This window comes from Acanthopagrus latus, chromosome 13 (assembly GCF_904848185.1).
Source record: "Acanthopagrus latus isolate v.2019 chromosome 13, fAcaLat1.1, whole genome shotgun sequence".
NCBI lineage: Eukaryota > Metazoa > Chordata > Actinopteri > Spariformes > Sparidae > Acanthopagrus > Acanthopagrus latus.
Window position 1 is genome coordinate 13,584,770 of NC_051051.1, and position 15,818 is coordinate 13,600,587.

At 40.3% G+C, this 15,818-nt stretch overlaps 1 protein-coding gene across 6 annotated transcripts in view; it reads left to right on the forward strand.

The window, feature by feature from the left end:
- The window catches only part of LOC119030930 (vacuole membrane protein 1-like), a 63,008-nt gene that overhangs the window by 29,757 nt on the left and 17,433 nt on the right, over positions 1-15,818 (forward strand). For 5 of the 6 annotated variants that reach the window (XM_037118898.1, XM_037118902.1, XM_037118899.1 and 2 more), the window contains 3 exons: positions 9,088-9,168; positions 9,558-9,674; positions 13,127-13,188. In XM_037118898.1, the coding sequence (XP_036974793.1) occupies positions 9,088-9,168; positions 9,558-9,674; positions 13,127-13,188 (260 nt within the window). Of the gene's footprint in view, positions 1-9,087; positions 9,169-9,557; positions 9,675-9,974; positions 10,140-13,126; positions 13,189-15,818 lie in introns of all 6 variants that reach the window. The other variant, XR_005078460.1, reaches the window with a different exon arrangement.

Sequence of the window (15,818 nt, forward strand, 5' to 3'; positions counted from 1 at the left end):
AACAGGATTTCAGTGTTTCTAGAAGGATGTTAAACAGCGCCATCTATATGAATACTATTATTTGTTTAAAATATTGATGCAAGTTGACTTGCTTTGGAGATAACTGAATACAAAAAGAATCATAATTTAGTGCCGCACTAAGTCATTAATGGTCATAAGAGGTGTCTTTGGACCGCCGTTAAGATCTCTGCTGTGATACCAAAGAAATATGACTAGTAACTGTGTGTTTCGCAAATTGGTTTCTCTTTGTCTTTCCAATCAAGAGAGTGTATATATATATGACTGATGTGGGTTTTACTACACAAGTCAATACCTAACCAGTCTCTTGGTCCCATCTCTCTCTTCTATCCCACATCACCATGTGTAGGAATCCTTGCAGATTCATCATTTTAAAGAAAATATCATTCATAAATTACTCCATTCATTTCTTGTTGCAGGGAATTCTCATTGCAGGACTATTTTGGGATAACCATGTTCCATAATTTAAATTAATGATGTCATTGCATGTCAAAAAATCACACAATTGTCAAATATCAATAGGTTGTCCATTCTCATAAACTCATAACAAAAACTTGTTTATGCTTTCCCTGCCTGTTCTGCATCTCTTCAACTGAACCGGAGAGACATTTGCTGAAACAGCATGTTAAACATCTCTTTACTGTATAAGATTAAAATGATGTAAATTGTGTTTAAAAATAAAAGCCTGTCCCTGGAAGCACTGATTTCTCATGAATCAGATACATATATGAGTAATTTGAATTTCAACATTGTTCCTCCGAACGGAAATATTGCCTTAACCACTGTTTTTCATTATTAGTATAGACTCCCAACACCAAAACTGAACTGTCCCTATTAGGTACTAGTAATGACATCACGTCAGTAAAGTCACAAAAAAAAATTTGGCAAGGAGAGTCCGAGCTGCTGCATAACAAGGTACAGGGGCGCAGCACCTGCTGTAAGGTCCACTTTTACTAATGCTGCGGACAGCTGTGTAGGTTGGCACCAACAGCAGCCCTGGCGTTCAGACCATATGTGTGCAAGTGAAGCTCTGACATCACTTACTGATAAAGTGGTGCTTCCCACCGAAAACTGTGAGAAAAGAGCAGAGACTGTGGGAGAGGGAGTCACACGAGCGCCGTGGCAAGGAGGAGATTTTGTCTACAAGATCATCTCAACATTGAAGAGCTCCTGTGTGTCTTTTCCCAAACAAACTAACAGTGTGACGCAGGAGGAGCATCGTCTGTTTGTCTCGCATCCGTACGAGAGGAGATTAGAAGTGACGCTGTGCGCTGCTGCTGTCTCAGTACGCAGTTTTACGCTCGCTCTCACTGACATCGTTTCTTTTTCTGTCCCTCGCTTTCTGTGCTCTTTTTCTTTCTCATATACTCCTGTTTTTCTCCCACTGTGTATTTCTCTCTCTCTCTCTCTCTCTCTCTCTCTCTCTCTCTCTCTCTCTCTCTCTCTCCCCCTCTCTGATGATATCTGGCAGCGGGGAGTATGTATGTAGTGTGTGCTCATGTGATTGAACAGCATCTGGAGGCAGGTTGCTAGCACCAGCGAGGACCTGCAACATACGGAAACATTTTTTCGCTCGCCAGGGCTTTTACCGTCACTCGGATGTTCTCAGGGTTCCCTCTTTTACTCAAGGAGATTCCGCAACAGCTCACTGGTTATCACTTTCATCCTTTTACTGTTTTTCAACCTTTAAAGGTGTGCACGGAGTTATTAATCTGCTGTGGATTTGTGTCAGATTTTTTTCATTGAAAGCTAACAATCAATACTAATAGGCCAAAGTGGAAAGTCTACTGGAACGGATTGGAAACTTGGTATCCTTGGATCGTTGTGTATTAGACAGGAAGTGGTTAACTTTTGTCCTCAAGGATGTGACACCCCTTCAAACCTACCCAACCACCCCCCACCCACCCCCCCAACCCCCACCCACACACACACGCTCAGGCGCTCTCCCACACATGCTCTCCACCCTGTGGCAGCAGAGTTGGATTAAGATGCTGACTTGGTCCCCTTCACTCTAGTCACAGAGGTTTGTAGGTGCCAGCAGTTTGACTTAAACCCAGTGGTATTTCTCCCAGCCTGCACGTGCCAACTTCCTGCCACAAGTGCACGTGATGCACAGCAGTACAGCACTCTGGGTTTTTTTTTTTTTTTTTTCATTCATTCAACAGAGCTATTCAAGAATAATGAAGTCATGCCTCTTCTTACGGCTCCAGACGCTGATGTCATGAACATCAGATTTTTTTCCCCTCTTAAATCTTTAGCTCAGTACGAGAGCGCTTGTGTGCTTGAGAGGAGACGTCAGTATCGACACAGACTGTCCTGGAGGATCACGCATGGATCGAGTCCATGATCGCTTGTAACTTGATAATGAAGTTATTTCCTGGCTTGTGTTTTTTTTTCATCCGGCATGGAAGGGGTTAACAGGCTGTGAATTCTTGATTGCCAACTCCCAGGATCGTATCTCCTGTAACTCAAATCAGGGCCATCTGCGCTGGGCGTATGCCTGCCTTCCCCCCTGGCCTACTGCACTCAAAGGCTCTCTGTGCTGTGGTTTGCCCGGCCCCGTCACGTGACTTCTCTGAAAGTGCCCCCTCCCTCCTCCTCCCTCTTTATTTCCAGTAAACTGTTTGAAAGGAGGGGGGTGAGTCAGAGTAAAACCAGCTTCCCTTTAACCACAGCTTGTTAAAGAATTTGTCAACGTGGACTCAGGGGTGCATTTTTTGTGTGTATGTGTGTGTGTGTGTGTGTGTGCGCGCGTGCATGTGTGTGTGTGTGTGTCCAGATAGATTTGAATGGTTAACTCTTCTCTTTTCTTTTTTCTTGAAAGGGGACTGTAGACTGTGTTGTATTGCGTCAGTAGTCCTTAATCTCTCCACTTCCTGTGCCAGAGCGAGCAGGCGCGGGCTTGTCAGGAGTTAATGAGATGAACTTTAGCCGTCATCGTGTCGGGGGGCTCGCGACCGCTCCGGAGATGTGTGTCTTCTGTGTGAAAGACTTTCATTGAGAAAAAAAAGAAAACAGAGAGAGGGAGAGAAAAAAATGTGCGTGGGTGTTGACTTGTGTATAGGCTATGCATAGATTTTTCCTTGTCTGACACTTTAATTTTCCACATGGAGCGGAATGCCTTGTCGCTGCCTGCTTTTTGTCTACATTTGAACTTTGTACCCCATCGGCACTACCAAAGACTCCTGAAAACAGTGTTTGCTTTGCCAAATTTTTCACAATGAAATGTCTTCTGTTTGTGAGAGAACCCCAGAGCAACTGTTCTGCAGATCTAAAATAAACAGATATCAAATTGACCAATAATGCATTTCAGGCAAATAAACTTCATTAGCATAGTTATTTCAACCACCTGACACTTGAAACAGATCCCGTTTGCATTTGCAGTATGTCAAAATGAAAACCCATAATTTTGGTAATGCTTTGGGGTTACTGTATCAAGTTTAAAAAAAAACTGTCTTCTCTCAAGTTTTTCCTTGTAGATGTCAACTGTCATCACCTGGAAACTAACTACAAAAATTCAAACTATAATGTTTAATGAAGAGCACATTCCGCTTCTTCTCTACACATTTTAACACAAGACATGTACTTCTGTACTTACAGACCGAGTCATTTTTTTTGCCATGTGCATAAACGATCAAGTTAGCTAGATTCAAGTTACATGTTACTTCTGTGTAAGGTCTTTTCATCAAACACTTACATTGTAAAGTGAGTAGATCAGTTAAGGAATGGAAATTAGCAATAGAATTAGATCACATAAAAGTTAACGTAACTGTTTTATGTCTTTTGTAAATGTTACATCTGACGACCAGCGTGATAAAAATAGAAAAATAAATAATTAAAGAAGAAGCTGAGAATAGTTTCCTTCTGAGCAAAGACATAGATCTATCAGTGGTTTATGTTAATGTAATCCAGCTAACTTAAGTCACGTATGAAGTAACTGCTCCTAAACATTCCTGACCTGGTTATCTCTAATGCTGATCTTCAGCAGAAATAAGTGGATCTACACAAGTTCTTTAAACACAAGTACACCCACTAAAAATCGTCTATTGACCCCATTCCCACTTTCCTCAAGCAAGGCAGCCCGTCGACACGCTACATTGCAAGTGAATGACATCAAATTTCGCGTCATGAATGCACCGGAGACAGTTGCTACAGAAGAGAAAATAACAATAGACCCAGTGTGAAGAATGTCCAATAACATTTAGAGAGTCTTGAAGAGCTGCACAATTCAGTTATTTATCCTCATTCAGCTTAGCCCATCACTAAACCAGAAGTTAGCGGGCGTGTTTGGCAATCCAGGTATTTTCATACCCGGAAAGTTGAGCTTTTTTGCTTCAAAACACCACTGAGCAGCTTTGTTAGGGATGAAGGGAGCTCCACCTCCAACTCTGTGTCCAGTGATATAACCTTGAATAGGCCACATACAATATTCCTCCCTTATTTATGCATCATCACCACCGCATCAGGTGTTACGTTTAGATCAATGACGAGCCAAGCCAAGGTGATAGACACCTGTGTCAAATGCAGAGTCGGTTGACCCAGGGGAAACTGCAGGATTTACACATTCCCAGTGCACGAAAAGCCCGATCTTCCTGGGTTTAAGTGGGATTTTTGACCTGTGGAAAATGGGTATTCCTGTAAATTAATTAAAAAAGTAGTCATAATGACTTGAGCATTTGTTAATGGTGAGCAAAAGGAGTTCTTGATACATTCAGCATTTATTAATGCATTAAATCATAATGACTCTTGCATTATTATGAAAGATTTGTATCCTTAATATAAAGTGTTACCTATAACTGTATATCTGCCACCAGGTTAAATTATATTCACATGAAAGTACAGCAGGACATGCTCATGAAACACACGGTGGGAACATGCTTTCAACAAAATGTGGTTTCTGAGGTGCATTCATGATCTGCTTATTCAAATTTGGATTGACTAATCAGAGTATCGGTTGTGTATGGAGGGATCCAAACCTACAAACAACGGATGAAATGTGAGTTTTGTTCCCCTCAGCGGTCGGCTTCATGTGGGGTGATTGTGTAGACTGCTGAGTAAAGCATCTGTGCCGAGCAGCCAAACCTGGAACCAAAACTTCCATGGTTTTAATGACGCTGCACCCTTGACAAGATCTTACCAAATGTAATTGCTGCTAAGCCCAGCCCTGCAGGCCGGCAGTGACGGGGATGGAGGAAGAGGAGGGGGGGCGAGAGGCAGCCCCTGGCAAGCTGCCTGGCAAAGATGGTGATTTTCCATAAGCCGCCAACAACAGAGTCTGGATGTCTGAACCCAAGCCATCCAAGATAGATGCTTCCCCAGTCCAGAAATGCAGAGTAGAGATAGTCCAAGTACATAGTTCAACTATAGTAAATCACAGTGTCACAAGTTCACACACACACAAACATACACACACACTTTAACCCCCCCCCCCCCCCCCCCCCACACACACACACACCTCCCCAAGGACCCTTTGTTCGCAAAGCAGTGATATTTTCATGCTCGCACTCACTGCATGAGCCAAAAGCTAAACTCCAGTACCTAATGTAAACAAGGCATGTGTCATGATGTCAGAAAATGAATGGGATACACAGGCCATCTCCATGGCAATGATTGGTTCTGCAGGGTTCTGACTGCACTGCAACACCGGCAGTTGTCAGGTGTCCCTGGGCCAGACACTGTCCTCAGCGGTTCAGCTGTAAACCAACCATACACATTCCTTCCCTCCCTGTCTCCCACCAGCTGAGCAGCACACACACACACACACACACACACACACTCCCACGCACACGTGCACACACACACACACATGCATATGCACACATTGGTACAGGCTAGAATTAAAACGACAGGATAGTCCAAAAAGAAACCTTCATGATTGGACATCCATGGAGGCAGAAATTCAAACCGTGAACCAATCAGATTCTGTGTCCCTTCGCTCCCCCCACTACCGCCTTATTAGGCGACCTCCCATGTCTCTCAAGTTTCCTGTCCGCTTGGTTGCTCCCTGCAAAGAATGTCATCAGCACTGTACTGGTTTTGTTGACCATATTAGGTCTGATCATGTTTTGCCAGCCCCCTCCTGAGTCAAATTTTTTATGATGTTTTAGAAACGGAGGCCTTACTTTTTAGAAGAAAACAATTATTACTTGTATCTTCATGTGAAACAAATGTATTCATTTCTTCTCTGCCTTCATCAGTTTATTTGATACAGTTTTAGATGAGAAGAGTTTTCAGTTTTCAGTGGGAAAATCTATATAACATGTAGCAAACATTTATTAAGGATATTAAGACTAAACACAGTCCACTTAACACTAACTGTTTGAGGATTTAATTCTGAAATTCAGTAGATGCATTTTTTTAAACAATTTGCCACATGAAAAATATCAGAAAATATTCTGATCTAATGAATGATTTGGTTCAGGAAAAACATGCAATTTTATAAATGACTAAAGATGAATCTTAGCTTTAATACCAACATAATTATGTGTTCATATCAGCAGTTGATCTCAGTGAGTGTGTATTTTCTTTAAATGGAGCGTGATTCACTCATTTGCAGTTGTTTATTAATTATTCTGAGGTTTTTACACTGATTACTATTCTGTTTCCAAATATAAAGTGAGTTTAAAGTTAAATCTAAAGGAAGAAAAGGGATGCATTTTATACTAAACATAAAAGAGATAATAATATAGCAAGGGCAAACTAAAATAAATACATTTATAACAGTCACAGACTTGCATTTAAATTAAAGCATTGAAAAGTGTTATTTTTAAGCATTATTCCCAGAACGATAAAGTAAATGTACATTTCAAGCTTTTTCTGCAAAATATGAATTTCGATACCAAATATGCATTGTTTGCCTATAAAGAGTTGTGTAAAACACATGCTTCATCAAATATGATATAAATATAATGTCTTTGATGTATTGAGAACCTCACATTTAGAAAAGAGGCAGTATTACTACATTCATAACATTTACTTTGTAAAGAACAATAGTTTTAGTGTTTTTTTTATGCTGAAAGTACCACATCTCCAAGATAATTTTAGTTAAATGCGGAATGTAGATAAAGATGGATCAAATTATCCACATGTTAAGGCCAACAAGATAAAAAGATCTTCATCAAATATTTTGAAATCCAGTCTCTAGTTTTTATTGTTATTAAGAGTTTTGATTTCCTCTCAGAATCAAATAAACAAAGAAACAGATTGTATGCAACAGATTTGGTAAATCTAGAATGGTATGGATGTAATTATTTTATAAATTACCTAGATCTTGAATGGGTCATCCAAAAATATATAAGTCCTGTTCCTGGATCTGGGGTTTCCTTTGCATTCCCACTGTGTTCCCAGAACTAGTTTTAGGTAAAATCCAAACAGATTAAAGCTCCTATTCCCAGAAAAGGTACATTGAGGAAAAATCTGTGTCACTGCTGTGAGAAGAGGCTTTTGTGTAGCTTTCAAGAGGGATAGGGTAAGACGAACTGAAAAAGTAAGAATTTGTGAGTCACTGGAATGGCCAAAGACTGTTGTCTTGTTCTCACACAATGGTGTTAATATCTAGCACCAGAGGCAAGATAGGGACAAGGTAAAATCAGTTTATCATTCTCCCAGAATCAAGAAGAATGTATTGTAATTGCTTTAGAACATATGGCAGGTGAATCAGTGTTTTTTAGCTTTGAACTTGAAGATATTTGTGATGGCAGGATGGTCATGAATCTAAAGTGATTTTTGATTTAATTGTGAAACCCATTTTTTTCATTCAAACATTTGAATCAATTAATTTTCCCACCAACAAGTAGTGTATTATTACAAATGTTCAAACTCTTTGGTGATGAATATGCACAAGCAGGCAACTGTTTTTCAAGCGTTCCTCATCACTTACACTTTTTAAATTTTCTTGGGCAATCGTTGATAAATTAGAATTAAAACAGTGCAAATATTTTAAAAATTGCATGCTAAAACATAAGTTTTAGAGATTTCTAACATTTAAAATACAGCTTCTTAACTGGGTAGGGCTTAGAAGCACACATACAAAAATTTGAAAATCACTCTGATCCACAGTCAATTAAAACAAATGTGTTTTTAAGTTCTAAACAGTTTACACTGCTGTGTATCTAAGTTCTGATGATATAATTACTTGGTTTGTAAGTTGATATTTTTCTCAATAATTGATGAAAACTTTTTGTTGAGGGCACATTAACATGAAGGAGGAAAATCAGCTGCAGCTGTTGCATCTTCTGCTCTTTGTAGCTATACCAGAATAAGGAGAAATTGTAAAAACTAGTTATGCACTAATTTTTCGTTTCATTTGGACACCAGAATGTTTTTAAATATAAAATGAAATGGTTTATTATCTGGAAACAGGCAAATAATTTAAAAAGAAGCTGAAACATTAACATTCAGAGATGATGGTATAATCTCCAAAACAGCTCTTTGATAATAAGATGTTGTCCCCAAAATAATATGTAATCTTAAAATCTTCATTTATTTTAATGTAGCATTTGAATAGGTTTAAAAGCATTTGTGAGAGGTCACTTTAATAAAAAAACAACATTTCAGCTGGCTACACACTCTTTCTTCACACACCTCTGTGATATTCCCTCTTCTACATCCCTCTTCTTAGAAAACAACTGACAAAACTCTTTGCTTTAATTTTCTCTTAATAAAAGCTTCCGTGGCTCAGACAGTTATTTAAATCCTAAAAAATGTCCTTATCAATCCGAAATTTAACAGGAAATAATTAGAAATAATGTATCATGTGAAATACTAATCATTAAAATTTGTTTTAAACTTTCAGAATCAGTCAGACATAATCCAGTGTTTTATTAAAAACAGAATTATATGTAACTGATAGAAAACTCTACAACAGTAATTATAAGAATAAATTGCAGTTTTTGCAATAGGCCGTTCAGGACAATTCTGTGAAGCATGTTTGAGATGTGTCCTGTGAACAAGGCGACGTCTAGTTTTGTAGCTGTGTACAGTATATACTTAAACAGTATATGCTGTGTGATCACCTAAACATTGGCAAGTCTTTGATGACACATTTTTCCCACTTCTGCACTTTTTCAGGACTTTGCCACCCGAGCAAAAGTTGCCGTGCAAAAACTCATCCAGAGGGTGGGATTCTTTGGGATTTTAGCTTGCGCTTCGGTAAGTCTGATCAACTCCTTTATATTAAAATACTCTTCCCTCCCACTATAGAGTTTATCTATTTAAATATTTTTGTCATCTCTGCATTGATGCTACACAGACATGTAAGCATTATTTTAAGGCAATGGCTGTTCTGAATTGTTAAACACATGAAGAAAAAATCTTATTGAATGTATATTTGACACGTGTCAGATTATCTCATAGCACTATCAGTGACCTTTTGTATGTGTATCTGTTGTGGTACATTTGCAGGGGGAGGGGGGCAGTACTACATATATTTTAATAATTGGCTATACTTTTTCATATGTGTCTCTATATGATTAGTTTCACATTTCTCAAGTGAATTTACACAGATTCAAGTCTGATCATCTCTGTTGTTTTCTCCCCAGATTCCAAATCCCTTGTTTGACCTGGCAGGAATAACATGTGGACATTTTTTGGTTCCCTTCTGGACGTTTTTTGGTGCGACACTCATTGGGAAAGCAGTCATCAAAATGCACATTCAGGTGAGTTGCTGCAGTTTAAAAATGCATATATACGTCAATAACGCCAAGGCTGTATTTTCTGCCCCAAAAAGTGCTCATGAAGTTGATACTTGTGTACTGTAAAGCACACATTCACAGCTCTAGACATACTTGTCTTTAAACGTTTCTTTTCTGCACAGAAGAAAGAAAAAAGGATAGACTGTTTCTTTTCTGCAAAAAAGAAAGTATTTCTGCCAAAGTTAAAATTTTGCTTACATCTCTCATTTTGGTAGGTTAGTTATTGAGTCACACTAATGCGCTGCTTCTCTGTACTGCACTCAGATGGTAGCAAGGAGGCCATTTTGTGCAGCCAAAGTAAGGGGAGTCAACCATTTTGTGATTGCAGCTGCAGCACCCCCAGTGCATTGTACAGTAGACCGGCCAGACTGCAGCAGATCGAAAACTTATAGGAAAAGAAAAGATACATCCTAACTTCTGAAGAAGAAGGTACTGTTACGAGACTTGGTATTACAGACATTTCTTCTAATCCGGGAAAATCCTCAATTTGTGTCCAGGAATTTGCAGTATGTCTGTGGGCTCCACTCTCTGTTTTCTATGTAAACGTTGGAATTTGTTCATCGTGACATAGAGAGGAAGGGTTAAAAGCAAAGCATTTTTTCACTCTGCCTCATTCCTTGTCATACGCAGAACTCAGCATTGTCCTGTACCAAACTGAGAAAAAAGGCTGGGGGGGAATGAGTGGGCACGGGTTAATGCAGATAAACATTGTTTGTGGGAGGTGATGGAGAAAGAGAAAGGGAGAGATTGGGAGGGAAGGAGAGGGGGGTGGCATACATGGCAGGCACAATCACACTGACAGTACCAGATTACATCCAGGGGTCCCGGGGGCCCCCATTGAGAGGGGTGTGTCCCTGTCTCACAGAAAGAAAGACTTCACCCGGTTCTCCGGCATGTCTGGAGGCTTCAATCTCTCCTGTGGCTGCTTGGTTTAATATTCCTCAAGCTTTGGGTTTTGCTCCTAATGCAAATGATTCAGTTTCAGAAAATAAGAAGCATTTGAAGAGCAGGTGATGTTGTTCCTTATGTGCCAAGAGTGAACAAAAGGGGATTTTGAGGCTTGTGTGTGTGTGTGTGTGTGTGCGCGCGCACGTGTGTGTGTGTTTGTTTGTGTGTGTGTGTGTGCACACGCTTCAGAGCATGTTTTTGATCTGGGTTTGTACCTGAGCTTCAGGTGTGCTCTCAGCAGTCTCTCAGGAGAGGCTTTTTTTATTATGTGCTGTTTCCACCTTTTGTGCTCATTAAGCCTTACATCTGAATGTCCACTGTTGAATGGTTTGTGACGCAGCAGGTCACTTGAGGATGAGAGGTGATGTCATGGAAATACACATGTCGGGCCCTTGAGATGTGTGATTTTGCTGCGGACAAAACAGTTGTAAGGTGTGGCAGTCAATGTAGACTTGTGTGTAGCAAAAGTGAGATGAGAAAATTACTATTGTTTCACCCTTTGACTTTTTAGTCAGAATTTCTGTATAGTCAAAGTCGCAATAACACGACAGTTAAACCCAGATGCTCTGACTTCCACATTATTGTCAGATCATTCAATTCACCTCATGGTTCTCGTAATGAATGTTCCTTTTATACGGAGAACTGCTGTAATGCTTCCTTCTTGTGTGTGTATGTGTGTGTGTGATAAACTTGTTATGACTGGGATGTGTGTAGCCCTTATCAGCATTATCAGTTAACTGAAATCAAGACCATGTCATCGTCAATTTCCGAGCAGACACATTAAAGGCATCTTAGTCAGCTTTCCTATGTCGGTGATCATGCTGTCCCTTCCTTGCTTTGTGTGGGATCACAGATCTGGTGTCAGTGACTGTAAAGTAGATGCAGGTGCATTCTCTATTCAAGTGCATTACTCCAATATTTGTTAGATAGATAGATAGATAGATAGATACTTTATTGATCCCGAAGGAAATTCAAGCTGAAGTTGTTACTGAAGTTGTAGATAAAAATCCATTAGCCATAAGGGGATTTACACTGTACAGCCTCGTGTTTATTTTCTGTGAGGTACAGAAATAGTACAACAAACAAATGACTGTATTTTTTATTGTGGCAGATGTCAATTATACGTTGTGTTATTTTTGTGACGTGGCCAGCATTATGACTGCAAGTCTTTGGTTGATTTTGTTTGACCTCCACTGAGGTCTTAGGGATTAACACCCTCACAAAGTTAAAGACAACAATATAACAATATATGCATGACCTGGGTGATGTTACATAACGTAACACCGAAATTAGAATTGTCAGTGGGGCGTCCTAGTGCTTAGTATCTTAAGTGTGATCATGTAAAAATGACCTTGTAGGTGTTGAAGCTGTCACATTTATTTTTGTTCACTATTAGTGCCATTTATCTCGCTCTGCATGATTCCTATAGTTGTAGTATATGATATTTGACCACTTGTGGCCTCAGTTAGTTAATAATATATTTTTTACATTTCCACATCATACAATTAAGTATTCTGCTTATGAAGCTACACATTTATATTGAGTGAAATATTCCAATCCAGGATCACATTTTATGGCTCCATCGTTACATAAAATGGAAAATTTGAGATGCCTCGTGTATCATTTTATACACTTTTCCCTGTAATTGGGCAGTATATATTTAGTATCGTTGGAATCCTTGGGATCTGGACTAGAATTTAAAATAAGGTTCTGTGGGTTTGAACAATTCTTCTCTGCACAACATGAGTTTGTAATGATGGACCCGCCAAAAGGCTCTGTTGGGTTAGGCCTTTCTAATGTCATGTTCAAGGCAACCTAATGTTACTTGGTCAAACCATATTTTTTGTGGTAAAAAAATGCATGTTTGTTTATAGGATTAGTGTAACCTAACACAACACAAAGGGCAAGTAAATCAACTTGAAGGTTCTGGTCAGTTATGGGGTGCATGTTTGCTGTCCTCTGCAGGCGGATATAGAGCTGATGGGAGCCAGAATGGCTACCAGTCGCCTCTCTGTCCATTCTTGCCCGATGACTAAGCAGGAATCAGATGGGGCAGGAGCCGGCTTTCAGACCCCCTTTGAACCAGTGACACATGTCCTATGATTCCTGTACTTGTCTATCCTTTCGTCCTTAAAACACACAAATACACACACGCGCGCGCACACACACACTTCTGATGACAGCCAGTGTGATATACTGACCAAGTGAACTGTATTGGTTTGTGTGTCATAGAGCCCAGGCCTTTAATTTCTGCCCTCCAGGACAAAAGCTGCTTTTTGACCAAACCACCTTAGTGTTGCAGGGATGGGCTCGGGCACAATGGGTAGGGTGTGTGTGTATGTGTGAGGGGGAGTTAAGGAATTACTGATCAAACTATGATGTGCATACTGCCTTTTTCCTGCACCCTTGCAGTGACCTCATGGTTCGGTAACTGACTCGCTCTTCCTGTGTGTTTCTTTGTCATACAGAAACTGTTTGTGATCGTCACCTTCAGCAGGCACATAGTGGAGCAGATGGTCTCCCTCATTGGGTGAGTAAGCCTCAACGGGTGTGTGTTTGTGTGTGTGCGTGTGCGTGTGTGTGTGTGTGTGTGTGTTAGTACTTGTGTGCGTGTGTTTGCTCACTAAAAGTACCCTGTGGGGTGTGCAGCCACGCACATGAAAGAGTTAATGCAGAACTTGACGGTTGAGGGACCTTTTGGGTGGTCATGTGGCATTCAGGTAATTTATGTCCCTTTGTGTGAAGTCTGCCTCCTCCTCTCTGTGACTCTGATGAAGGTCACAGTGTCAGAGGTGGCTTTGAATTAAACATGGTGCTTTTGGGAGATGACTTGTTGCTTTATCCTGTTTGAAATGCTTTGTTCAGACCTTGAAACAGAGGTTTTGTCACATTTTGTTCCCCTTTTGGATCCTCGCTCTGCTGTAATAGCCTACATGGTGATTAATGGCTTGGATTTTTCCACTGGATGACTATGGGCATGAACATGTTCTAGCTGCTTCACAGGACAGGATGAACTCCTGTCTATCAGAGAAACCTCCTCTCTGCTTTATCTCTCATGATGCACTGTACTCACCCCTTTTAGCCAAGTTGTTACCTAGCTGATCTTATAGGGAGCACAAGCCAAGAGCGAGTCTTGAGTGTCTAGAGCTGGCTCGCCATGATCCAACCTCTTACCTTTTTGATAAAATAAGGACATTCAAGTGTCTGATCTCTCAGGTAGGATGGTGATCATGTTTATTAGCCTGGAACATCTTGGGAGGAAATCAGATAAATTAGTTCCAGCGGAAGAGTTTTCACATAGGAAATGTATGTGTGTCAGTGTTTGTGTGTACCGCAGTGCTGAGTTTCCCAGCAGCATTAAGTCATTTTGTAGGATGAGGAGAGTAGTAAGACCATATTTGCTTTTGAAGATAGCGGGGTTTTTTTGTTTTTTTTGTTTGTTTGTTTGTTTTTTAATACACAAAAAAATCACATCTATGCACATGTACAGGCTCTTTGCTTCTTTTTAAGAGGGGCTAAATGTAATAGAATTTGAAAGAGTCTTGGTGCTGAGGGGTGCCGTGATGGTTGTCCTTGTAGAGATGCCAGGGGCTGCAGCTGGAAACTGCCCTCAACACACCTGCTGGTGGGAGTGTCGTTTATTACACACACACATTCATATACTCAAAAACACACAAGCGCACACAGACACACACTTGCTGAAATCAGGCGATGAGATTGCATCAGCTTTACTCCTTGCCATGTTGCCTTTTTGCACAAGAGCTTTCTAAAATTGATTTTATCAGACTTTGGTCAGGCGCTACTTTAGAGGAGGCTCTAATTCCCCTTTCTCTCATTTTAATTTTGTTTATTGTTTATAGACAATACTTTAATTCTGTTTAAATGCCATAACATAAAAGGTCTCACAATTGAAGTGTGAGCTGCGTGTGTGTGTGTGCGCGCGCGTGCGCATGTGTGTGTGTGTGTAGGCTTGTGAAAGACCTGTCCCCTCTATCAGTCACTGTTCATTGAGCTGCAGACTCAGAGCGACAGATGATTGGTTATTGACAGGTTTCAGTCTGACTCACGGCCCGCTTCTTCTCTAAAGGAAGTTTCCCTCTTTACAACTCGTCAACCGTCAGCTTCCTTCCTCACTGAGGCCCTTTCCACCTTCACCCCTGATCCTCTGTGCTGCTCTCACTCTCACTCTCAATCACACGTCACCTTATGAATGGGTGACAGGCTTTCAATTTGAACCCTTCAGGCAGCAACAGACCACAATGTCAGTGCTAACTGTGCAGGTGCTTGAAAATGAATTTGCACCTTTTACGCCTGTTTAAATGACACCTGCTGATGCCCCCACCCACTATGCACATGCACAGTTGCATATGCATGTGGACACACAGGAGATTTTGCGCACACACACACACACACACACACACACACACACACACACACACACACACACACCCACAAATACAAATGCACACACGCAAGCATTTGTCCTCGTTGTGCCCTCTTTGTCAGAAGTTAATTGCACTAAGCATCCACGTCTTGTTTGATTTTATCTCAACACAGACACAGGACTTTTCCAGATTTCTTCAATGAAGCAAAATCAGTTAAAAAACTGATTCCGTTTTTATTCTAAATTAAATTCATTGAGTGTATGGAAACTTTTTTTCGGTGAAATTCTTATGTCTTGGTGTTGTATCATTACAATCCTAAAATAATGCTTTAAAGCCATGTCTGCAAACGATGTTTGATGATTCTCAAATCAAAGATTAATTTGTTGTTTGTTGTGTTTGATTTTCCCATGTGGAGCATTTACTGTCTTTTTCAGTTGTTCCTGATTCTTTGATAAGATTTACTTTGAAAGAAATGTCTTTGTTTGATGAATAGATAAATACACAAATTGTGTGTTAATTGTCGAATCTTGATATGTTAACTAAGTTTGTTTTTGTTGTTGTTGCTCGGCTCTGGATTTGGTCTCTGTGACGGAGGAATAGTATTTATCTTTGTGGGTGACTGAAGTGACCGTTGGACTTTGGCTGTGGTGATTTCATTCTCACATGACATAATATGATATTACACAATTTACTATTTATTTCCTGGTCTTTGCCTGTCAGGTGAGCTAGTTAGCACACACACAGAGGATGCAAAATCAGTAGGCTTACCCTCTGA